This window comes from Papio anubis, chromosome 4, assembly GCF_008728515.1.
Source record: "Papio anubis isolate 15944 chromosome 4, Panubis1.0, whole genome shotgun sequence".
NCBI classification, from domain to species: domain Eukaryota; kingdom Metazoa; phylum Chordata; class Mammalia; order Primates; family Cercopithecidae; genus Papio; species Papio anubis.
Window position 1 is genome coordinate 30,741,659 of NC_044979.1, and position 26,462 is coordinate 30,768,120.

The following is a 26,462-nucleotide window of genomic DNA, read 5'->3' on the forward strand; positions in this document are numbered from 1 at the left end:
ACCTTCAGAAAGCACATAGGCAAAGACCTGGACTATTGGTGGCTTATGCTTCTTATCCCCTTCCCTTTAAAAAATGCAAAAATTTGGGTATTTTTCTTTTCCTTTTTTTTTTTTTTTAGAGACAGGGTCTCACTCTGTCATCCAGGCTAGAGTTCCATGGTGCAAGCATTGTTCACTGCAGCCCCGACTTCCCAGGCTCAAGGAATCCTACCTCCTCAACCTCATTGGGAGGGGAGCTGGTACTACAAGTGTGTGCCACCATGCCTGGCTAATTTTTATAGAGATGGGTTCTCACTATGTTGCCCAGGCTGGTCTTGAACTCCTGGGCTCAAGTGATCCTCCAGTCTCAGCCTCCTAAAGTGCTGGGATTACAGGCATGAGCCACTGTGCTCAGTCATTTTTTAAAAAGCTTTACTGCAAGTAGACTGTCAAGGAGACAGGAGGCTAATGCAGATTTAAGCATTAGATTTAAGCATCTTCCTGATCTGGGGATGGGTCAAGCTTTTATGGCATTTCTAACTAGTCCAGGGTGATGCCAATGCAGCCGGTCTGCCAGGCTGCTGGTATTACAATTATCAGGGGTTTTTTGTTGTCTTCTCCTTCTCCTTCTCCTTCTTCTTCTTCTTCCTCCTACTCCTATCACTCCTCCTTCTTTTTACTTTTCTTTTCTTTTCCTTTCTTTTCTTTCTAGATGGAGTCTTGTTCTTTGTTGCCCAGGATCTTTGCGCGAAGCTCCGCCTTATTCTTCCAGTTTCGGTCCTCTTGACTGCACCCGCCACCACTCCTGTTAATTTATTTTTATCGGTTTTCACCGCACTACGGATGACGGATCTTCCTGACTCAGATCCGGCCTTTCATTTTCAGCCTTCCTTAAGCATTTTCATCATTATTCCTTTTCCTCTTCCTCTTCCTTTCCTTTCCCTCCTCTTCCTTTCCTTTTTCTCCTTTCCTTCCTTTTCCTTCCTTCTTCCTTTTCCTTCTCTTCTCTCTTCTTCTTCCTCTCTCTCTGTGTTCCCTCTCTTTATAAGTTTCGCACCAAAATTGCCGTCTGCTGGTTCTCGAACTCTGTCTCAAACGAAACCTTCTTCTGCTCATAGCCCAAAATCGCCAATATTTCATGGAACGAGCCACAATGTCTGCTGCTTTCTGGTGGTTTTCAAAAGCAGCAGAAAGATAGCCACATCTCCTAGGCAAGATAAATCTAGGCCAGAGAAGAAGTTTCATATAATAGGCTGGTGACCCCAAAGATAAAAAAGGCCAGCTGAAGAAGCAGAGAGACGGAAATAACAGGAGCACAGAGTAGGAGCAGGGAGGATGGCCTGGGAGTCTCCTAGACTATAACTACAGAACTCAGTCAATAGACAATAATATTAACTGCCAGTGCACAATAGTAATATTAATAGTAATAACATACAACACTCATATAGAATGTTCTACATTTATTAATTTATATAACATTCACAACAGTCCTATGATGTAGCTACTATTGTCATTTTTATTTTATACATGCAGAAAAATGAAGCACAGAAAGTTTTAAAATGTAAGCTTAAAAAAAGGATGTAGGCTCCAAGAGGGCAGAGATTTCTGTGCTTTTTATTCACAGTGCCTGGCACATGTTCAATAATTATTTGTTGAATTGACAGTTAACTGATCCAAGATCATGCAGATGGCATGACACGGCTGGGATGGGAACTGAGGTTTGATGTCTGTAGAATTCCCATTGTTAATTACTGAGCCATACTGTCCCAGATGCTGTTACAGGAGATGAACTTTATGTGTCTCTCAGCCTGAGCTACGTCTGCTTGATAAATCCTTACCCTCAAAGCTGGCTAGCTGAGGAAACACTTCCTAACTTGTTTTATGAGGCCAATATCACCCTAATACCAAGAGATAAAGACTTTGCAAAAAAGGAAAACACAGACCAACATTGCTTATGAACCTGGATGCAAAAATTCTCAACAAAATATTAGCACATCAAATCCAACACTGTATAAAAAGAATTATACACCATGATCAAGTGGGATTTATTTCAGGTTTCTAAGCTGGTTGCACATTAAAAACCATTCAATGTAATTCACCACATCAACAAGCTAAAGAAGAAAAAAAATCATACAATCGTATCAGCTGACGTAAAGCATTTAACAAAACCCAATACCTACTCATGATAAAAATGCTCAGCAAACTAGGAATGGAGGAGAACTTCCTCAATTTGATAAACAAATCTACAAAAATCCCACAGCTTAAGTTCATCAGTTGTAACAAATGTACCACTCTGGTTGGGGATATTGATAACAGGGGGAGTTATGCAGGTGTGGGGCAAAGGGTAGATGGGAAATCTCTGCACCTTGCATTTAATTTTGTTGTGAACCTAAAACTGCTCTAAACAGTAAAGTCTGTTAAAAAATATATATTGCCTTGGATAGGGAGACTTGCTATTGTGAAGATGACAATTCTTTCTAAATTAATTATTATACCGTCCAATTTTTTTTTTTTTTTTTTTTTTTTTTTTTTTGTATTTTTGAGAGATGGGGTTTGCCATGTTGCCCAGGCTGGTCTTTAACTCCTAGGCTCAAGCAACCCACCCACCTTGGCCTCCCAAATTTCTAGGATTACAGGTGTGAGCCACTGCTCCTGGCTCAGTTTTTAATTGACAAAATGATACTATTGCTCAACTGAAAAATAAACTTGAGCGGATGAATTAGAAAAGTTCTGAATAAAGAGTAATGAAAAGGGTACTAACTCTTCCAGCTATTATATTAAAATGCATCATAAGCAGAGTGTAGTGGCTTAGGCCTGTAATCTCAACATTTTCGGAGGTTGATGCAGGAAGATCACTTGAGGCCAGCAGTTTGAGACGAGCCTGATCAATATAGTGAGACCCCCATCTCTACAAAAAATCAAAAAGAAATAAAAATAAATATAAAAAAACAAAAAGATGAAAAATTAAAAAATAAAAACAGAAATAGGTAAAATAAAAATAAATAAGTAAATAAGAGAAATAATAAAGAAAAAAATGCATTATAGCACAATTACAAGTTTGAAAGGGCAGTAGTCACATGGAAATAAGCAACGAGCAGAATAAAATTTCCAGAAGATAAAAAAGTAAAACTAAACTAAAGCTAGCATCAGACTTGATGGTGAGTAACTGGACATTTACCCAAGATTGAGAACAAGGGAAAGATGTTCTCTCTCACCACTCCTATTCAACATCATATTGGAAGTCCTAGCTGGTGCAATAAGACAAGAAAGGGAAACGAAAGATACATAGATGGGGAAGGAAGAAATACAACTGTCGTTGTTGACATGATTGCTTATATGTAAAATTCCAAAGAACCGACCAATCGAACAAAAACCTCCAGGAATTAATAGTACTTCTCAGGATATAAGGTTAACTTATAAAAGCCAGTTGCTTTCCTTTATACCAGCAATAAACAATTGGAATTGGGATTTTTTAAATGATAGCATTTATCAAAATGAAGCACCACAAAAGTAAAATACTTAGATATAAATCTAACAAAATATATACAGGATCTTTATGGGGAAAGCTATAAAACTCTGATGAAATAAATCAAAGAAGACCTAAATAAATGAAGAGATAGTTCATGTTCATGGATTGGAAAACTCGATATTATTAAAATGTCAATTCTTCCCAACTTGATCTGTAGACTCAATGAAATCCCAATCAAAATCCCAGCAAACTATTTTATAGATATTGACAAACTGATTCTAAAGTTTATATGAAAAGGCAAGGATGCAGATTCCAATACAATGTGGAAGAAGAGTAAAGTTAGAGGACGCACTTTACCCAATTTCAAGACTTACTTTAAAGCTACGTAATCAAGACAGTATGGTGTTGGTGAAAGAACAGACACATAGATCAAAGGAACAGAATAGAGAGCCCAAAATTGATCGACACAAATACAACCAGTTAATCTTTGATAAAAGAGCAAAGGCAATTCAATGGAGAAAGGATGGTCTTTTCAACAAACGTTCAACAATTGGAACCTATGCTAAGAAATGAACTTAGACACAGACCTTGCACATTTCATAAAATTAACTCAAAATGGTTTATAAATGTAGATGTAAAATGCAAAACTATAAAAATTCTGGAAGGAAACACAGAAGAAAATCTAGATGACTTCACATTTGGTGATGAGTTTTTAGATATAAACCGAAAGCATGATGAATGAAAAAAATTGATAAATTGGACTTTATTAAAATTAAAATTTTCTGCTCTGCAAAAGACATTGTTAAGAAAATCAAAAGACAAACCACAGACTTGGAGAAAATATTTGCAAAACATATATCTGATAAAGGACTTGTATCCAAAATATACAAAGAACTCTTAAATCCATTTAAAAAGTGGGCAGACCTGGTACAGTGGCTCACGCCTCTAATCCCAGCACTTTGGGAGGCCAAGGTGGGCAGATCATGAGGTCAGGAGATTGAGACCATCCTGGAGAACACGGTGAAACCCTGTGTCTACTAAAACTACAAAAAATTAGCTGGGTGTGGTGGTGGGCGCCTGTAGTCCCAGTTACTTGGGAGGCTGAGGCAGGAGAATGGCGTCAACCCGGGAGGCGGAGCTTGCAGTGAGCTGAGATCGTGCCACCGCACTCCAGCCTGGACAACAGAGCAAGGCTATGTCTAAAAAAACAAAAAATGTGGGCGAAGTTGGGCACAGTGGAGTATGTATACTTGTAATCCCAGCTACCTGGGAGGCTGAGGTGGGAGGATCACTTGAGCCCAGAAGTTTGAATCCAACCTGGACAACATAGTAAAACTCCACCTCTTAAACAAAAAAATGGGTTAAAGGTCTGAACTGAAACTTCACCAGAGAATATGTACAGATGGCAAATAAGCATATGGAAAGATGCCCAACATCATTTTTTGTTAGAGAATTACAAATTAAAACAAGAATGAAATTCCGTTATATCTATTAAGATAGCTGAAATACAAAAAACTGGCAAAACCAATTGCTGGCAAGGATGCAAAGTAACAGGAACTATCATCCATTGTGGCTAGGAATGCAAAATGGTGCAGTCACTTTGGAAAACACTTTGGCAGTTTATTTTTACTTTTATTTATTTTTATTTTTTTAACAAAGTTACACGTAGTCTTACCATACAACACATTATGCTCCTTTGTATTTAATTGAATGGGTTGAAAATGTATGTTCACACAAAAACTTGCACACCTGCACGTAAATGTTTATAGTAAACTTATTTATAATTGCCAGAACTTGGAAGCAACCAAGGTGTCCTTCAATAGGTGAATGGATAAACTGTGGTGCATCCATACAATAAAACATTACTCATTACTAAAAAGAAATGAACTCTCAAGCCATGAATATACATAGATAAACTTAAACACATATTGCTAAGTGAAAGAAGCCAGTCTGGAAATGCTATATGCTCTCTAATTCCGTTATATGACGTTCTGGAAAAGGCAAAACAAAAAACAAACAAAAAACCCCAAAATATCAGCAATGGTAAAAAGATCATGGTTACCAGGTAAAGCACCAGGGTTTCTCACAATGGTGAAACTATTCTGTATGATACTATAGTGGTGGATACATAACATTATGCATTTGTCAAAATCTATAGAACTTTACAGCACAAATAGTGAACCTTAATGTATGTAAATTTTTAAAAGTCATGTTGAAGGTCAGAAATAGAATGCAGAATGTGACAAAATAATCTAATTGTATTACAAATATATGAAACCACCTAATTGAAGGGACTGGGGGTAAAGCTACTGATTTAAGTAACTTTGGGAATGAACAGAGTCTGTAAAATTAAAGGCAAAATAAATTGTGCAAAAGCATTGTACTGCAGTTGATAAAGTTGCTTCATTTTTCTATATGGTTTGTGTTAAGAATTCAGATGCCACAATAATATATACTGGAACTGGGCAATTAAGTAAGTAGATGGTGGATTATCAGAGCCAGATTTCTCACTGTTGGTGTGGGAGCTTACAGATAAGCAGGGTGGAAACCAGAATGATCCATGTAATAATGGATTAGAGTTGGAGACATCAGTATGAACTCATGTTTAGTTTAATTTAGATACAGGTGGTTACATATAAAAATATTGAAGATATGTGTATATATGTGGGTCAGTATACACACATATATTTCTTTGCTCTGTCAGCCAAGAGAACAGAAAAGCACTAACACCCCCGTAGCAACAAGCATACCTAGGGTCCAGATCTTGGTTTCTCATACCATTCTTCAATAAAAGGAACCAGGACTCCTTGGAGAAATGGTTGATTCTAGGGCTGGGGCAGGGAACATACAAGATAACCTGGAGCATCTTGCAGTTGCAGAGAGTAAAGAAGTGCAAAAAAAAAAAAAAAAAAAAAAAGACCCAAAAAAAACAAAAAAAAAAAAAAAAAAAAAAAATCCCCCAAAGACCCCAAACTCAAGAAACAAACAAAAAATTCAAACCCTACCATAATGGGGACATGCCAAAGGACACAGGAGTCAACTGAAAGGGTTCCCAATTGTCAAACCTGGAATCATTTGATCAACAAAATAAAGTAATATATTGTATTATAACACTCCAAAATAAAACACATTTCCTTAGAATAAAATAAGTCCATATTGACATAAATACATGAGAGAAAAAAGGGAAATCTCCCCAGCAGAAGAAATCTGAATGATTTATGCAGACACTCCGCTGTCAAGTAAGTGGAGCATAACTCCTCACTCCTTAAGTGTGAGCTGTGCACAATGACTTCCTTCAGAAAAGTACCATTAGGAAAGGGGGACATAGTAATGTTAGTGGACAGATCTGAAATACACTACCTTAGCCAGGTGCTCAAGATCACCATCAACAGTGATAGATGTACCATGTTGATAGTATGTACCCTTAACGTGATGTGATGACTCAGGAGTTGACCCCAAAGCCCCAGGTATGATGTGATGAAAATGGTACTTTACCTCTTCAGTCTTCTTCTCCCAAATCCATAACCCCAGCCTAATCATGAGAAAAGCATAGATCCTGGTTGAGGGACATTCCACAAATACCTGACTCCTCAAAACTGTCCAAGTCATCAAAAACAAGCAAAATCTGAGAAACTGTCACAGCCAAGAGGAGCCCCAGACATGACGGTTAATGGAAAGCAGGCTCCTGGATGGGATCCTGGAATAGAAAAAGAACATTTGGGTAAAACAGAAAATCTGAAGATAGAATGGGCTTTAGGTAAGCATAACATATTTACCATTAGTTTATTAATTATAATAAATGTACCATACCAATGTAAGACGTTAATAATAACGGGAATCCGGTGTGGGGCATATGGGAACTGTCTGTACTATCTTTGAAGTGTCTCTGTAAATCTAAAACTGTCCTAAAAAATAAGATTCATTGAAATAATGTTTACTTAAAAACAAACATCCCAGAGTCAAACCATAGAGGTCTTTAAAAAAAAAAAGAAAAAGAAAAAAGAAAGAAAATGAAAGAAGAACAAACTGCAGCTGCCTCCCCAGATCTTCCACCCCATGCAAAGTGGGGCACAGTGGGGTGAGGAAAGCTTCTGGGAGCGCAGAGTTGGCAGATCTCATGGAACAGAGGAACTTCAGGTTTCCAGTTTCCAGTTATCAGCGTGAGTGTGAACACTGCAGCCCTGAAGCAGCACCTTCCCCACACTGGCAGGGTTGATGCACAGGCCGACCCGAGGAGGAACTCTCCAAGGGCCGTCAGAGGTGCACGGTGGCTGCAGGTCCTGGTGGCTCTGGGCTGGGCTCTGCACAGCCTGCCCTTCACTTCCCCACAGACTTCCTCCTGGCCTCCTTAGGCCCTAGGCTCTAGCCCCTGAACAACCTAGCTCTGTTGGGAGTTAGTCTGGGGAAGTGCAGATTCAACATCCCGCCTCATCTACCCTAGTCCTGAGAGAAATATGAGGCAAGATTGAGCTCAGAGTTTAGAGGCTCATGGTGAAAAAGAGGGGAAAAGGGAGGGCTCTTCTGTGCCCCCAGTTCAAAGTCACGGTTGGGAGGGTGTGCGCCTTCCTCCCTCCTTGGGGCGTTCCGAGGGAGGGATCCGGGTGCTAGCCTCCTAGAAGCTGAGCAGGAGGCTGCAGGGATTTGCGGGGAGGGAGTTTTGGTGTCAGAGCAGGGGCTGGGCTGGGAGAGTAGGGTAACTGCATAAAGCTTTACGGGGGTGGCGCGACTTTAGCGTGAGGGTCTGAAGTTTAGAATTTTCAGGGAACTCGAAGAGCCCCCGTGTTTTTGTAGCAAGGAAATCATTTTGACTTTAAGGTGGGAGGCACAGGCCGCCAGAGAGCTGTTTTGGACAGGTGGCGCGTGCGCTCTGGAAAGCTGAGGGCTGGCAGGAGACGGGGCTTTCCGGATACAGAGAAGAAGGGGCCCAGGATCCCACAGCCTACGAAAATGCACCATAGGGAGGGGTGGAAACAGCCTAGAGCTGGTGTTACCTCCCACAACAGGTGCCTAGAGCCCAAGACGAGGTGTCAGACCAACGACAGCGGGTCTCTGCGCTGGCCGCGCCCAGTCCTCTCCAGCTTTACGCACGGGCTTGTCTCGCCCTCTGGTCCCTTGAGGAAGGCAGGGGAACTCCAGCCGCCTCTCCTGAGGACAGGACTTTCCCTACAGACACGGGACTTTCTACCAGGGACTCCTAAGGGCAGAAGAAGCCAGCGATCAGGGCTCTACATCAGGGCGAGGGAAAGGCTGGAATGGCCATGGCTGGCCCCGGAGAGGGGCGCACAGCCTGTTGGCGGGTGGCAAGACCTTTGAGTTAATGTATAATTGTGAGCAGATGGCGGGGGCTGGCGGCAGCCCGGGGCCTGGGCCCAGCTAATGAGGGACAATTAGCCCCAAACCCGGTGGGGGTAGTTGAGAGAGTCAGACAGTCAAGGCAGATATTTGCTCCTCAAACAGTCTAGCGCGCTGGGCAGAGGGCTGAGTGGCAGAGCCTTTGGGCTCGCTAGGCCCCCCTGCCAGGGCCCTTTACCACTTTTCCCTCCCCCATCACCTCTGGGTCGAAAGCCTCTGTTTGTTCAGACCCAAGAGCGCGTCATAAAGGCGGAGGGAGAGGGTAGTTTATGGGGTAAATCGCTGCCACCACCATCTGCCAGGGCTTGTCCCTGCTCCCCCTGATACCCCTATCTCCACCCTCATGCAGCTGTCTATAGGAATAGCTGGTCAGGACATGAGCCTTGAGCCCTTAGATGCAGGGGCAGATCTAGGGGGGAGGGATGAGGCAGGAATGGGGGACTAAGAGCAGGGCTACCACAGGTCTTCCTGGGGACCTCTTCCCACCCAGGCATGGCTAAGTAGAGTGACCAGCAGTCCCCAGCTGCCCGGGAATGGAATGGGCTGTAAGGACACTTGGGCAAATGCTGTCCTGCCTGAGGTCCTGAAATCACTCTCTGCAGTCTCCCCTGTACCCCAAGACCAGCCTGAGGATGCCAGAGGAGGGTGGAAGAGGAAGAGAGTATGTGTCAGGGTAAAGTGGAAAACTCACTTATGTGATATTTGGCCTTTGAGAGCAAGAGTTCCCAACCTTAGGATCAAGCTGAATGCACAACAACCACTTTCATCCCTAGAACTTCAAAACATTTACCCATGAAATGTCTTCCATTCTTTGATTTCTGGGTCTAGTCCTATTGCCCTACACCCTGCTTACTTCCAGTCTGACTTTTGCAATGGCTTCAAAGACTCTGAGGTGTGGAATGGACCCAAAGACCATCTGCCCAAGACCCTGATGACTGGCAGCAAAACTTCCATGCACTAGAGGCTGTGTTTCACTTCCAGCATCCCACTCCACAGGCACCACCTGCCCAGCTACCGATGCCTCTTGCCTCACCAATGACCCAGATAACCTGTGGTGTCTTTTGTGGAAACAACAGTGCCATTACTAACTTAGAGTGTAAATGCACCAAATCCCTAACAAAATGGAGTCTGATAACATCTAAAGAGGGAAGAAGGAAAATCCTGCTGCAAGTCTCCTTATAAACACCCATATGCATCTCTTGACTATCCTGAGGCTCATTTCCACCACCACTACCATTGTCAGTGTTCTTAAGTCCAGGATCCTCCATTTCCAGGCAAGAATTCACCCTTGGTGTCACCTCAGTCAAGGAGTCAATTGGAGAATTGGTGAGGATACTCTCTGGGGACAGCTGGTGCTAAGCGACACACACTCTTCACACTCTTCTCCATTCACTCTCATTATCTCAGAGTGCTAGGAGCCAACTCAGTCAGTATTTAGGCAATAGTCTGTATACTCATTTATCTTTTATAGCAACACACATAACTCAGGAGTTGACCCAAAAGTCTAGGCATGTGCATTCTGGCTGGGAAGGTGTGTTGGTGTTTTGGGAAGGCATCTTTTGTTTCTGTACATTCAAAGCCTTAAGGACACAACCTGAAGTTCCCCATCTTCCATGCTCAGCATACTCTTCAGGAGTACTGGTGCTTGTGTGGGTGCACTTTTGCCTGCATGAGAATGGCTCTGTCCCTGCTTCAGGGTGGTAGGTGGACACAAAGTGGGCTCTGAGGATTCCCCATGGAAGGACACAGTGGGTCATTGGCTGTGGTTTGCCCTGCCTCAGGGCTGGTGTCAGTCAGCCCATGCACACCTCCCTCCTCCTCTCTCCTCTGCTCATGGCCTGTGACATCATTGGCTACTCCCAGAAGGCTGCCCTCTGCTCTTGAGCACGGGCTCTCTGTAGCTCTGGACCCCCTGGCAGGACTGAAGCAGGAGCAGAGTGGAGGCTGTGACCAAGACCAGACCATCACCACCCCTGAAGCCTGCAGGGGTCTCAGAAGTTGAGACTCCCACTGAAGCTCCCACCTCATTTCCTCCACACAGGTAGTTCACCTGCAGGCTCATTGTCTGCCCTGCCCCTTATGCTGTCTCCATGCTTCTGTGTGGCCAAACCCAACTTCTCTCCCACTCTGTCTTTGTGGCTACCACCCTCCTGCCCCTTCCACCCGCTTTCCTGTTTTTCCATCTTGCAAGCACCAGTTATTTTTTCAGACATGTTAGTATGAATGTTGGGAATGTGTGGTGTGGCTATTGGGAATGGGTTTCTGTTTGTGAGTTGGGACATAATGATTTAGGTTTGGAGGTTATTTAGGTTTGGATACTGAACCTGCATCCCTACTGCTCCTTTGAATTCTGGTCATGTAGGAGAACTGAATCCTATCAAGGATTTAGGGTTTGGCTGATATTTTGAGCTCTTTCATCCTGTCTTGCCACAGCCCTTTACAGTCCCTGCTTGACTCTCCTCTCTCCATTGTTTTTGCGGCAATTGCACAAACATGAAGCAGGGGCGGGAGCAGAGAAAGAGAGCCCAGGATTAGGAGCCAGAAATTGTAGCCTCTGGCGAGGAACTGACTTCTGAACCTTGAGTTTTATTCTCTGGACAGCCCCTGACTTGTGGGAATGCCAATCTGTGCCTCGGTTTTCTCTTTGGAAAACCTCTGCCTTACTTCCCAACTTTTTGGAAAGATGAGAATTTGAAGGGGTCCGTGCCTCCACCTACCTAGAAACAAGTGAGTAAAAGCCAATTTAGCTACTGAACTTAATAAGTAGACTCTGGATTCCAAGCTCCTTGTAATTCTTTGTTTCACCAGAGCTAGTCTCCTTTCTCCAGTTGCTCTGTAATCTGTTGGAGAGCAAAGACTTTACCCTTTTCTGTTTACTGCCTTCATCCTGAACAACCAGCAATGTGCTCATGCTTAATATCTTATTCAGCATATAACTGCAGATGAATTAACTGAGCCCAGATGGCACACTTATTACAAGAAAATTCTATGCATAAGTTGTTCCTTGGGGTGACCTCCAGCACTACCAGGGTTCCAGGCATGAAAGGAGGCATCTTCAACTCCCATTAATTACTGATGAAAGTAGAAGAGGTATGGTGGCCTGTGGGACCTGTGTCCCTTGCTGCTCAGAGACTCTCTTGGGCTCATGACGGTTTCTGTATTCATCAGCAGACAGTCCTCTCCTGCTTCCCATTCCCTTCAATATGTCTTTGGTAAATGTTAGTTGAATGAATGAGTGTCTGATACCATAAAGGTGGTCTCTGAAATTGAAGCTTCACTTTGAGATCTAGAACTCTTCCGAGTTAACAGGAATGAACAATCTCAGCAGGTTAGAGATGCTAAGAGATGTGCCTCCTAGGAGAAGCCGGCTCTTCAGGCATGTTCATCTCTATGCCCAGTGTGTAGGACGAGAGCCTCAATGCCTGGGGGGTAGAGCTGAGTCCCAGTTTCTTCAGAGCTTCCTGGAGAGTATAAAAAAACAGGAGCAAGTCTTTCTGAAGTGCAGCATTTGGCTGGGCATTTTGGAGAGCCCAAATGAGGACTGCCTAATAGTGAAGGTGAACCCCTGAACTTGAGGACCCCAGAATCTCTGGCTCAGGTGTGTCATCCAGGGCTGAGAAACTTAGCAGCAGTTGGAGACAACAGCTGTCCATTTGGAAAGGGGAAAGCTTGAGCATTTGAAAGCATCATCCCTTTCTACCTCCCCAACCTTTTGTAATGAATGTGTGGGAAATGAGAACCCTCTCAATCCTCCCAGCCCCTTATCAGGACTTCAAGAAAGATCCAGTCCTCAGCCAACCTGCAGTGTTTTAGTTTTTATCACACAAAGGTTTAAATTAAAGGAATTAGAATTTTCTAATTTTAGCCAACTCACTGGCAAATTTTAGAAACCTGACCCTCTATCACAAAACACTACCTCCCAGGACCATTTCAAGCAAAAGACCTCACCCAAATAACCCCCCGTTATTGCAGAGAGCCCCCAAGCTGAAAAAGGAGCTCCTAGAAGGAACTTCCCTTCCAAGGCTACTTTGCTGGAGTCTCATCCTTCTGAGGAGGGTCAGCCTGGAGCATGCAGCAGGACGGTGAGGAGCCTGGGGGAAGTGGGAAGACACGGAGGACGACAGAGACAGGGGAAGACCTCAGGGCTTTGCTTCCATCAACTGTTTCATCTGCCATTGGCCAATGTTCTGGAGAAGTTTTTTCCAGCCCCTCACTTCCTGCCCTGTCCTGCTTCCCTTAGATCAGGAGAGTCAGAGGTTATGAGCAAGGAACAAAGACTCACCCATGAGCCAGCTCTCAAAGAAAGTGGCTTGCGTTGACAGCCTGGGGGCAGCAAGGATGCAGTCTCCCAGGAGAGGATGCACTCAGCGTTGGGAAGCCAGGCTGGAGGGGCCTGAGTGACCCTCTCCGCATGTGGGCAGGGCAGTGGGAGGTGGTGTGTGGATACCTCTCTCTCACGCCCAGGGATCAGCAGCATGAACCAGCTTGGGGGGCTCTTTGTGAATGGCCGGCCCCTGCCTCTGGATACCCGGCAGCAGATTGTGCGGCTAGCAGTCAGTGGAATGCGGCCCTGTGACATCTCACGGAGCCTTAAGGTAATGGGCCAGCATCTTTACCCAGTGATGGGGACAGGAAGCAGGGAGAAAGGGCTCCTCTGAAGGCAAGAGCCTGGGGCTGTTGCAGGCTCTGAGGGCTTTTGGGACTTGAGTCACTTCCTGGCAGACCCTCTTGGAGGTTGAAAAGGGGCACTTCAGACCCTCAAAGGTGAGGCTGGACTCCCAACTCCATGGCCTGGTCCAGTAAGTTTTGGCTTTGTCTTGTAGCCTCCTCCTGTCCCAGGGACACTCTCCCTCCTTCTGCCCATTGTGCCTCACCTATCCCTGCTTCTCACCTGACTCAGGTATCTAACGGCTGTGTGAGCAAGATCCTAGGGCGTTATTACCGCACGGGTGTCTTGGAGCCCAAGGGCATTGGGGGAAGCAAGCCACGGCTGGCTACACCCCCTGTGGTGGCTCGAATTGCCCAGCTGAAGGGTGAGTGTCCAGCTCTCTTTGCCTGGGAAATCCAACGCCAGCTTTGTGCTGAAGGGCTTTGCACTCAGGACAAGACTCCCAGCGTAAGTACCCTTCCCTTCCAACAATGGGGCTGGAAAACAGGCTTTCTGGGAAGACAAATAGCCTTTCTTATTTGGCAATGTGGGCATCCCAGGCTGGTGACAGGGCTCCTGCACTCTTCTGACCCATACGTTTTTCTTTTGAAAAGTGGTGGTAATAAGATGATTGGGAAGGAGAAAGCATAGAGAGAGATGAGGCTGCCCTTAGGAACAATGTGTGGGTGGAGACAGACAGGAAAAAGGATATTAAGGGGAATGTCCTCAGGGTATAGCCCTGGGTCTGAGCACCATCTCTCCACTCAACACCCCGACACTGCTAGGTCTCCTCCATCAACCGAGTCCTGCGGGCACTACAGGAGGACCAGGGACTACCGTGGACACAGCTCAGGTCACCAGGTGAGTCTTGGAGTTGTCCCCAGGGCTAATCAGAGCCGAATCTCCAACATTTTATGGTTCTCAAAGCCTTTTCTCATTCTTTCTTGGATCATCTTCACAACAACCCAATAAGGAGGACCAGGCAGTGAGTCTTATTCTCTCCCAGCAGAAGAAAATTGACATCCAGAAAAGTGAAGTGACTTACCCAAGGTCACCAGCTAGTTGATGGCAGGCCCTGGAACAGAACCCAGGTCCCCCAGCCCCTGGATTCACAGGATCTATTGAAGAAGAGGCAGGACTGAGTCTCATACCCTCCCTCTGCTCTGTGCATAGCTTCTTAGAGCATCATTCATGTTCTTTGGGACCACACACACCTGGCCCAAGCCTGCTACTGGTCCCTCCAAAGCCCCGCACATTAAGCATACACCCCACCATGGTATTGAGAACCCTTTCCACCAAGTGACCCTGCAGTGACCTCTAAGTAACTGTGAATGCCCCACCAACTTGGCTCTGCTCTTCTACCCATGGTGAGACACCCAGCTGCAGCCCCAGGGACTTAGGGACCCCATCTGACCAGAGGAATCACCATCGCAAACCACCACAGACTGTTGTCTTCCTTTTCAGCTGTTTTGGCTCCAGCTCTCCTCACTCCCCACAGTGGCTCTGAGACTCCCCGGGGTCCCCACCCAGGGACCGGCCACCGGAATCGGACTATCTTCTCCCCAAGCCAAGCAGAGGCACTGGAGAAAGGTGCTGGGCTGGGGCAGATGGAGGGTCAGAGAGTCCTCGGTGTGACACAGGGACAGTGGCCCTGAGGTCTGTGGGCAAAGGCTGAGAGGTGCAGGCTGTGAGTGGCCCTGCCTTGAGGAGGAAGGTAGTTTGGGGTTGTAGCAGGTGGGGAGTGTTGCCTGAGGGGAGACCCATGTCTTGCTCCTCTCCCGGTGCCCTTACTTTGTGACCCTCAATCTCCACAGAGTTCCAGCGTGGGCAGTATCCTGATTCAGTGGCCCGTGGAAAGCTGGCTGCTGCCACCTCTCTGCCTGAGGACACCGTAAGGGTGAGTGAGCTCTGCAACACTGTGCACAAACCACAAGGAAGAAGAGTCTGTGCTGGCCAGGGCTTTGGGTTCCAATGAGGTGGAGAGGGGAGGTGAGAAGGTGGAAACAAACTTGTTTGGAGCAACAATCAGAGACGAGACCCTCCTTGTTCACCTTCTGCTGATTGCTCTCCTCTCTTCCCTTACCCAAACCTTTGAGTTGAGGAAGGGGCCAGAGAGCAAAAGCTAGAGCATGGAGGGAGGATGTCAGGCCCAAGGAAGGGCCAACATTCTGAGTTCGGGCTAGGAATATGTGGTGAGATCAGCAGGTGACAGGCAGCGTAAAGTACATCCAGCTGCATTGTCCCTGTCCTCGCTCAGGTCTGGTTTTCCAACAGAAGAGCCAAATGGCGCCGGCAAGAGAAGCTCAAGTGGGAAATGCAGCTGCCAGGTGATTTCTCTGCACCATCATCCATCTGCCTGCTCATTCATCTATCCATCCATCCATCCAGCCAGCCAGCCAGACAGCCATCCCCCATTCATCCATCCATTTCTCCATCCACCCATGTATCCATCCATCCATCCATCCATCCATCTGTCTATCCACACATCCATTCCATCCATCCATCCACCATCCACCATTTCCATCCTTCATCCATCCCATCCATCCATCCATTTCCATCCACCATCCATCCATCCATCCATCCATCCTTCCTTCCTTCCATCCATTCCTTCCATTTATCCATCCACCATCCATCCATCCATCCATTCCATCCGTCTATCCATCCATTCCATCCATCCATCCACCCATTTATCCACTCATCTATCCATGCATCCATCCCTCCATCCATCCATCCATTAGCCAGTCCATCCCCCATTCATCCATCCATTTATCCATCCACCCATGTATCCATCCATCCATCCATCCATCCATCATCTATCCATCCATTCATCCATGCATCCACCCAATACATCCACCCCAGGTTACTTACGTTTATCCACTCATCTATGCATCCATCCCTCATCCATCCGTCCATTTATCCATCCACCCTCCGCCCATCTATTATGCATCCCATCCATTCCCACTACTCCACCCCACCTATACCTATCCATTTATCCATCCATCAATCCACCCATTCATCCATGCATCTCCCCATGCATCCATCCATGCATCTGCTCATGCCTTCATCCATTCATCCACTCATGCATCCATCCACCCACTCACGCATCCATGCATCCATCAATTCATCTTTCCATTAATCTATGTATCCATCCACCCATCCATCCAACATTTACTCAGCATCTCCCAAGTGCCAGACCATGTGCCAGATGCTGGGCACACACAGTCCCCATTCTTAAGGCTGCACTGTCCCCAGTACCATCACTGGAATTTAATCATTCTTCTCCAGTTTCCCAAGGACCTGTCTTGGGGAAGAGGACAGTTTTGGGTTAAAATATCCATCTCCTCCCACCCCTTCTAGAAGTGGTTGTTTCCTGACATCCAACCTTCCTGCCTGTCACCACACTCCTCCCGTACCCGGCCCCAATTCCTCCTTCTGAGTGGATTCACTCTTATTTTATAGGTGCTTCCCAGGGGCTGACTGTATCAAGAGTTGCCCCAGGAATCATCTCTGCACAGGTACTCGGGAGGAGAGGGGAGTCTGTGCCGTGGGAAGACTGAAGGGCTCACGGGCTCTCCCATTTCTGGCCTGAGTCAGGATCTCTGGCTCTCTAGGGCCCCACAGAGTCCATGTTGAGAAAGTACTATCCCCAAAGTCTACTATGTGAACGGTGCCTTCTGCAGTTGTGCAGGATACAACCTGGGTGGCAGGCAGCTCTGGGGTCCCAGCGTTCTCTACAGGAGGCATCACTGGAAGCTGAGGTTCTTCTCTTGCTTTCTTTTAGCAGTCCCCTGGCAGTGTGCCCACAGCAGCCCTGCCTGCCCTGGAACCGCTGGGTCCTTCCTGCTATCAGCTGTGCTGGGCAACAGCACCAGACAGGTGTCTGAGTGACACCCCACCTAAAGCCTGTCTCAAGCCCTGCTGGGGTAAGAATTCAGGCCAGGCCTCAGTCCTGCAGGATGTGGGGGAGGGCTGACTGATCCAACCTCCAGGAGAGCATGGATCTCCACTGGGGGTCATCAAAGGAACCTCAATACAGCTTTCCTCATTCTATGCATGGTCCACAAAGTTAGGGAGACTAGTAACCCTTGAGTCTATGGTATCACTGACAGCCATAGCAGGTAAGGGTGTGAGATTGGGATTCAAGTGTGTATATGCAGGATGGGAAACTGATGTCTCAGTCTCTCTCCCACAGTGACTTTGAGAGGTGGGATGGGAACAATAACCCCAAGCTCTCTCTATTTGTCCCCACAGGCCACTTGCCCCCACAGCCGAATTCCCTGGACTCAGGACTGCTTTGCCTTCCTTGCCCTTCCTCCCACTGTCCCCTGGCCAGTCTTAGTGGCTGTGAGGCCCTGCTTTGGCCTGGCTGCCCACTACTGTACGGCTTGGAATGAGGCAGGAATGGGAAGGAGATGGCATAGGGAGGATCTAATACCATCCTGCCCATTGTCCTTACCATCTTGCCCATATAGACTGTGGCTCCTTCCTCTTTCCTGTGATTGCTCCCTCCTGTGTGGACCTTGCCTGGCCCTGCCTCGATGCCTCTCCGGCATATTACCTGATTGGAGGGGCTGGTGAAGCAACACCCACCCACTTCTCACACTGGCCTTAAGAGGCCTCCACTCAGCAGTAATAAAAGCAGTTTTTATTAGCAGTAGTTCTGTTGTCCATCATGTTTTCCCTATGAGCACCCCTATGCCCACTCTAATATTTAACAATTATAGACAGTTTGCCCTATCATTTATTTACATCTACGTATCTTATCCTCCAATCTATGCATGTATGTATGTATGTGTGTAGGCTATATATGTATCTAAACAATGTATTTGTCAATGCATCAATTTATCTACTCTATTATGTATGTATCTATATGTGTATTATGTATGTATCTATCTTGGTGTTTGGGGGCTCGTATGTCTACGTGTATGCACAAGTGTGTGTGTGCACACACACACACACTGATATTATATCATGGCATTTTATTCCTAAATCTTCCAGCATGCATCCCCAAAAAACAAGAAACTTGTCTTACATAATCACAATATTATATCCGCATCTAAGAAAATTTACTGTAACTCCTTAATCTAAGAAAATAGACATTCATTCCCTAATTGCATATGTATTTTTGTCATAGCAGCAAGCAGAGTGAAATGCCATTTTTCATATTTTGCTTTCCATTTATATGTGCTTTATTTATACATGCTCCAGGGGCATGTTTGCTTCATTCTTTGGGCAGTGAGTTCTAAATCTTCTCAATTCTGTCCCTTCAAATAAAGGTCTAGGCCCTTCCTGAGAAGTCTCAGGATGTGGAGAAACGGAGGAATATGAGGGAAAGGAGGTGAAGAATGGGATATTCGAAAGGAGGATAGGCTTATCCTTCCAAGTTCTTTCCCTTTTGAAAAGCAGGGAATGGATAATGATGGTGCAATGCTGGTGGGGGTGGGGGGGTGTTGTTTACTTCTATCTGGGATAGGTACTGATCCAGAAGATGTCATTCAAGAGGCCTCTTCATTATCAAATACCGTGGTGTGCTGAGCTGTGCTGTTCTGAGCTGTGCTGTTAAATAAGTAGCCACCAACCACATGTGGCTATTTAAATGTAATTCACATTAAAAAGAAGAAGAAGAAGAAGAAAAACAATGCAGTTCTTCACTCACACTAGCCACTTTCCAAATGCCCAATAGTTACATGTGGCTTGTAAAGACTATAGAGCATTTCAGTCATTGCAGAAAGTTCTATGGGACTGCACAGCTCTAGAATGAAATTTTGAGGGTAATAGAGCACATCCTGCCCCTGCCTTGCCTTCTCTACTTTCCAGCTGGAGGTCCTGCCAGGCAGAACAGAAAGAGATGAGGTTGACAATCTGCACAGTGCAGTCTGAGAACAAGCATTCATTCACTTCAACGACAGGACCGACATCGGTCACTGAAGGAGCTGTCTCAACTGAGGCCTCATGGTTGTGATGGTAGTGGCAGCCCATCTTGAGTCACTGCTGTGAAGATGCTGGCTTCAGAGGGGGAAGCACGGCTGGGGTTGTGCACTCTGCAGGGACAGCGGGAACCCGGAACAGGCAGGAGCCTTGCCCCCAACAAAGTTGGCAGGGTGGGAGCCCAGTGCTCCTGGACACAGCTGCAGCTGCCTAGCCATAGATCCAAACCCAGGCATCCCTGCATTCTCAGGGGCCCAGGAAGCCCCTGCCCCACAGGCTCAGAAGTGCCTGTTCCTACTCCCTGACTTCTCCTTGCCCCCAGAGCCCACTCGGGTGTGGAGTAAAGTTGTGGCTGCACCTGGGTGCTGTCACGACCTGGCTGGGTGTGTGCATGCTCTGGGTGGTACAGAGACACACCAGCCCCCCTACCACCTTGGCTCCCTCCAGACTTTGGGTGCCAACAAGTGCAGGAGAAAGGCCAGAGGGAGGGGACCGAGGGCATCTTGGTGTGGGCCTGCAGGCACCCCTTAGGACAAACAGCCTGGGTGCCATGGATAGCATGTTGATAGTGGGAGGCAGGCAGTTTCCTAGATGGAAAGGGGCAAGTCCCCAGTGAAACCCCACCTTTAAGCCAGGAATGGCCTGAAGCCTGGGGGCCAGGCTGCCAGTTCTGGGTGAAGTAGGAGGCCCAGAGTGAGGACTTCACTGATGACCCTTTGGCCAATCGGATGGTGCTTTTTCCAGACCTACCCATGGCCACCTATGGACCAGTCAGCACACACTCCTCTCTTCTGAGCCCATAAAAACCCCAAGACTCAGCCAGAGTCACACAGACATCGGGACTACCAGCTATGGGAAGGAGCTACCCATTTCAGGTGTCCTCAACTATTTGGAATGACCTGCCAGCAGAAAGGAGCTACCTACTTCCTGTTCTGGAAAGGAGCTGTTCTGTTGCTCAGTGAAGCTCCTCTCTACCTTGCTTACCCTCCAGTTGTCCACATACCTCATTCTTCCTGGACATGGGACAAAAACTCCAGATCCACCAAATGGTGGGACTGAAAGAGCTGTAACACAAACAGAACTGAAACACTCACACACACACTCTCACCATGTTGTGGGTGATGAGAAAGAGAGAAGAGCTGTGGCCCTTCAGGGACCCCAGACCTAGCGGCTCCCCAGGCCAGGGCTGTGATACCCTCTTTGGGGCCTTGCAGTTCCTGGCATCTCCAAGCTTCCAGGCACCACTGCATTCTCCAGCACCTGCAATGGATGCTGCTTGTGGTCCTGCTGAAGCCTTGCACAGAGCCGGCATCTGTACCAGCACCTGGAGCTGCCTGCCCCCCACAGCCAGGATGTCTGACTGTGCACAGTGGCTACACCCCCCACTTGTTCACATAACCCTCACTGCTCCACTCCTGGCTCACTCTGGGCAGGTGTGGGATCCAGGACAGTAGTACAAGCTGAGTGCAGCCTGCCACGCCGAGTTTGTGGAATGAGCCCAGCAGCCTGAGCAAAACTCAGGCAAAGGCACCACCAGCCACAGAGGTTTCCAGCCAGAAAAGCAACACCTGAAGTATCCCGTGACAGTTGGCCATGTGGGGAACAGGGCATAAGATTGTGTGTGTGTGTGTGTGTGTGCCCATGCATCTGAGTGTGTATAGTATTCCCCCCTTTATCCATGGTTTTACTTTTTGGGTTTCAGTTACTTGTGATTAACTGCAGTCTGAAGATATTAAATGGAAAATTCCAGAAATAAGCAACCCATTGATTTTAAGTTGCATGTCATTCTGAGTAGCTTGAGAAGTCTTGTATCTCCATGTTGTCTATGCTACCTGCTCACTAGTCAGTGGCAGTCTTGATTATCAGATAATTGTCTTGGCATTGCAGTGCTTGTGTTCATGTAACCCTTATTTTACTTAATAATGGCCCCAAAGTGCAAGAGTAGTGATAGTGGCATTTGTGATAATCATTCTATTTTATTATTAGTTATTGTTTACTTCTTACTGTGCCTAATTTACAAATTAAACTTTAGGTGTGTATGTATAGGAAGAAAGAGTGTATGTATGATATGGTACTACCTGTGGTTTCAGGTATATGCTGGAAGTCTTAGAACACATCCCCTGCAGGTAGCTGGGGGGATTAGAATGCTGAGGGAGAGATTCGGCATTAAATGACCTCCAAGGTCCTATCGCTCTGAAGAGTGTATCCCACTGCACATATGTGGATATAAAATTTCAAGGTTAATAGAGCACTACCTTTTTTTTTTTTTTTTTTGAAACAGGTTATTTCTCTGTTGCCCAGGCTGGAGTGCAGTGGTACAACCTCAGTTCACTGCAGCCTCAACCTCCGGGCTCAAGCAATCCTTCTGTCTCAGCCTCCCAAGTAGCTGGGAGTATAGGAGCACACCATCATGCCCGGCTAATTGTTTTGTTTTTCGTAGAGACAAAGTCTCCCTGTGTTGCCCAGGCTGGTCTTTAACTCCTGGGCTCTAGTGATCCTCCTGCCTTGGCCTCCCAAGGATTAAAGGCGTGAGCCACTGCATCCAGCAAGTGGCCTATTCTTAATGCTTTCTAGGAAAGGAAATGCCCTGAACTCCAGTGTTCTACTTTTCACTTACCTCACCTATTACTGGACTGAAATTTAAAAAAAATTCTTTTATATCTTTTGAGGGGTGATATACTTACAAAAAATAAAATCATTTTCCTCTATCCAAACTGAATCTCTCTCATGTTCCAGTTTCAGCCTTCTGTTGTCAACAGATTTAAAAATCAGACATTCATTATGGTATGGGGCAAATTTTCCAAAGTGGGGAATAGGCAGCACTGTTGGTATTTAAGAACACTTCAGAAGGCGTGTGTATGTTGATTCAAATAATACTGAGTCAGAAGTGAGAAAATTATTCCCTTTTCAACCCCCTTTCAATTCTGATTGTATCAAGGAGAAAGTTTCACTTTGGTCCTAGTCTTTGGTGTCACTTTAACAGTTGTTGGCCGGGCGCGGTGGCTCATACCTGTAATCCCAACACTTTGGGAGGCGAGGCGGGCTGATCACTTGAGGTCAGGAATTTGAGACCAGCCTGGCCAACATGGTGAAACCCCATCTCTACTAAAAATACAAAAATTAGCCGGGCATGGTGGCAGGAGCCTGTGGTCCCAGCTACGTGGGAGGCTGAGGCAGAAGAATTGCTTGAACCCGGGAGGCGAAGGTTGTAGTGAGCCCAGATCGTGCCACAGCACTCCAGCCTGGGTGGAGTCAAAAAAATAAAAATAAAAAAGTTCTTCATCTCTTTTATTAGTAAAGGGTAAAGGGAAAAGGAACCTCAGGCTCTGAGCCTTGGGCAGGGAAGAAAAGTTTAACTAGGATTTGGTATCATCACTTTATTTTCATTACACAAGTGCACCTCATTTTAGTGCACTTTGACTTTGCTTTAGTGCATTTCACAGATACTGCTTTTTTATTTTTATATTTTGTTAAACAAATTGAAGGTTTGAGGCAAGTCTGTTGGTACCACTTTCCTAAGAGCATGTGCTCACTTTGTGTCTCCATGTCACATTTTGGTAATTTGGTAATTCTTGCAGTATTTCAAACTTTTTCATTGTTATCTGTTATGGTAATCTGTGATTAATGATCTTTGATGTTACTATTTTAATTGTTTTGGGGCGCCACAACTCACATCCATATAAAATGGTGAACTTGGCTGGGCTTGGTGGTTCACGCCTGTAACCTAGTACTTTGGGAGGCTGAGGCAGGTGGATCACCTGAGGTCAGGAGTTTGAGAACAACCTGGCCAACATGGTGAAACCCTGTCTCTACTAAAAATACAAAAATCAGCTGGGTGTGTCGGCATGTGCCTATAATCCCAGCTACTTGGGAGGCTGAGGCAGGAGAATCCCTTGAACCCAGGAGGTGGAGGTTGCAGTGAGCTGAGATTGCACCACTATACTCCAGTCTGGGTGACAGAGCGAGACTTTGCCTAAAATAAAATAAAATAAAATAAAATGGTGAGCTTAACTGACAAATGTGATGTGTGTTCTGACTGCTCCATGGACTGGTCCTTCCCACTTCTCCCTCCCTCTCCTCGGGCCTCCCTAATCCCTAAGACAACAATATTGAAATTAGGCCAATGAATAACCCCACAATTCCCTCTTAGTGTTCAAGAAAGGACAGCCACACATCTCTCCCTTTAAAGCAAAATCTACAAATGATGAAGCTTAGTGAGGAAGACCTGCTGAGAGCTGAGATAGGTGGAAAGCGAGGCCTCCTTTGCCAAACAGTTATTAGCAAATTGTGAATGCAAAAGAAAAGTTCTTGAAGGAAATTAAAAGGGCTACTCCAGTGAACACACAAATGATAAGAAAGTGAAATAGTGTTATTGCTGACAGGAGAAAGTTTTAGTGGCCTGGATAGATCAAACCAACCACAACACTCTCTTAAGCCAAAGCCTAATCCAGAGCAAGGCCCTAAACTCTGTTCAATTCTATGAAGCTGAGAGAAGTGAGGAAGCTGCAGAAGAAAAGTTTGAAGCTAACAGAGGTTGGCTCATGAGGCTTAAGGGAAGAAGCCAGCTCCATAACATAAAAGTGCAAAGTGAAGCAGCCAATGTTGATATATTATAGAAGCTGCAGCAAGAGCCAGAAGATCCAGCTAAGATCACTGATGAAGGTGGCTATACGAAACAACAGATTTCAATATAGATAAAACAGGCTTCTATTAGAGGATGCCATCTGAACTTTTACAACTACACAGAAGTCAATGCTTGTTTCAAAGTTTCAACAGACAGCTGTTGACTCTCTTGTGAGGGGCCACTGCAGCTGGTGACTTTAAGTGGAAGCCAGTGCTCATTTATCATTCTGAACATCCTAGGGCCCTGCAGAATAATGCTAAATCTACTCTGCCTGTGCTCTGTAAATGGAACAACAAAGCTTGGATGACAGCACATCTGTTCACAGTGTGGTTTACGGAGTATTTTAAGCCAGCTATTGAGACCTACTGCTCAGAAAAAAAATATTTATTTTAAAATATTACTGCTCATTGACAATGCCTTAATTGAGACGTCACCCAAGAGCTCTGATGGCGATATATAAGGAGACTAATGTTGTTTTCATGCCTGCTGTCCTAATATCCATCCTGCAGCCTGCAGATCAAGGAGTAATTTTGACTTTCAAGTCTTATTATTTAAGAAATACATTTTATACAGTTATACCTGCCTTATATTAGTGATTCCTCTGATGGATCCAAGCAAAGTAAATTGAAAACCTTCTGAAATGGATTCATCACTCTAGATGCCCATTAAGAACATTCATGATTCATGGGAGAAGGTCAAAATATTAATAGTAACAGGATTTTGGAAGAAGTTTATTCCAACCCTTATGGATGACTTTGAAGAATTCAGCACTTCATTGGAGGAAATCACTGGAGATGTGGTGAAACAGCAAGAGAACTAGAATTAGAAGTGGAGCCTGAAGATGAGACTGAATTGCTATAATCTTGTGATAAAACTTGAATCGGTAAGGAGTTGTTTCTTATGGATGAACAAAGAAAGTGGTTTTTTTTGTTTTTGTTTTTGTTTTTAAGGCAGAGTCTTGCTCTGTCATCCAGGCTGGAGTGCAGTGGTGCTATCCCGGCTCACTGCAAGCTCCGTCTCCTGGGTTCACACCATTCTCCTGCCTCAGCCTTCTGGGTAGCTGGGACTACAGGCGCCCGCCACCATGCCTGGCTAATTTTTTGTATTTTTAGTAGACACAGGGTTTCACCGTGTTTGCCAGGATAGTCTGGATCTCCTGACCTCGTGATCCACCCACCTCGGCCTCCCAAAGTGTGAGGATTACAGGTGTGAGCCACCACGCCTGGCCAGAAAGTGGTTTCTTGAGATGGAATGTACTCCTGGTGAAGATGCTGTGAACATTGCTGAAACGACAATGGAAGATTTAGAACATTACATAAACTTAATTGATAAAACAGCAACAGGGTTTGAGAGGATTTATTCCGATTTTTAAAGAAGTTCTGCTGTGGGCCAAATGCTATCAAACAGCATCACACGCTACAGAGAAATCTTCCGTGAAAGAAAGAATCAATCAATGCAGCAAACTTTATTGTCGTATTTTACGAAATCACCACAGCTACCCCAACCTTCAGCAACCATCACCTTGATCAGTCAGCAACCATCAACATAAAGGCAAGATCCTCCACTGGCAAAAATATTATGACTCACTGAAGGTTCAAATGATCATTAGCCTTTTTTTTTTTTGAGATGGAGTCTCGCTCTTTTGCCCAGGTTGGAGTGCAATGGCACCATCTCAGCTCACTGCAACCTCTGCCTCCTGGGTTCAAGTGATTCTCTTGCCTCAGCCTCCCAAGTAGCTGGGGTTACAGGCATCTGTCACCACACCCAGCTAATTTTTTGTATTTTTAGTAGAGATGGGATTTCAACCATGTTGGCCAGGCTGGTTTTGAACTCCTGACCTTAAGTGATCTGCCTGCCTAGGTCTCCCTAACGCCTAACGTTAGGATTACAGGCGTGAGCCACTGCGCCCGGATGATCATTAGTATTTTTTAGCAATAAAATATTTTAAAATTAAGGTATGTACATTGTTTTTAAGACATAATGCTATTGCATACTTAATAGACTACAGTATAGTGTAAGCATAATTTTTACATGTCTGGGGAAACCAAAAAATTTGTGTGACTTGTTTTATTGCCATATTTGTTTTATCACAGTGGTCTGGAACTGAACCCACAATATCTCTGAGGTATACTTGTATTTATTTTTATACTCATTTTCCACTTAAGGTAAGTGATTCTGGTTTTCCATTTTATGATAGTGAAAAAATATTCCTTTCTAAATAAATGTATTTAAGAGTCTATGTCAATAAGAACATTAATAGGGCAGATGGTAGGTAGATGAAGGCCAAAATCACAAAGACAGTGTAAGAATGACAGACATTTTGGAAATCCTGCTTTGATTGAAAGAATGGTGGACATTAGAGTTAGATTTGAGTCAGAAGTCTAGCTGTGTTGTGATTAGTCATGAGACCCTGGGCAAATAACTTTTGCTATCTGTGAAAGGTAAGAAGTCTGTCGGGTGTG

At 45.5% G+C, this 26,462-nt stretch overlaps 1 protein-coding gene and 1 long non-coding RNA gene across 2 annotated transcripts in view; one reads left to right on the plus strand and one right to left on the minus strand.

Moving 5' to 3' along the window:
* Positions 1–12,892, minus strand: part of LOC116274667 — a 33,795-nt gene extending 20,903 nt beyond the window's left edge. Inside the window, exons 1-2 of the long non-coding RNA XR_004183432.1 lie at positions 8,440–12,892; positions 6,944–7,145 (exon numbers count right to left, since the gene is read on the minus strand). This is a non-coding gene — a long non-coding RNA (uncharacterized LOC116274667). The remainder of the gene's footprint in view (positions 1–6,943; positions 7,146–8,439) is intronic.
* A 383-nt stretch (positions 12,893–13,275) lies between these two features.
* On the plus strand, positions 13,276–15,103 carry PAX4 (paired box 4). Its single transcript, NM_001168929.1, has 4 exons — positions 13,276–13,395; positions 13,701–13,916; positions 14,234–14,309; positions 14,913–15,103. The coding sequence occupies exons 1-4, from the start codon at positions 13,276–13,278 to the stop codon at positions 15,101–15,103; spliced, it is 603 nt and encodes a 200-aa protein (NP_001162400.1).
* The last annotated feature ends 11,359 nt before the right edge of the window (positions 15,104–26,462 follow it).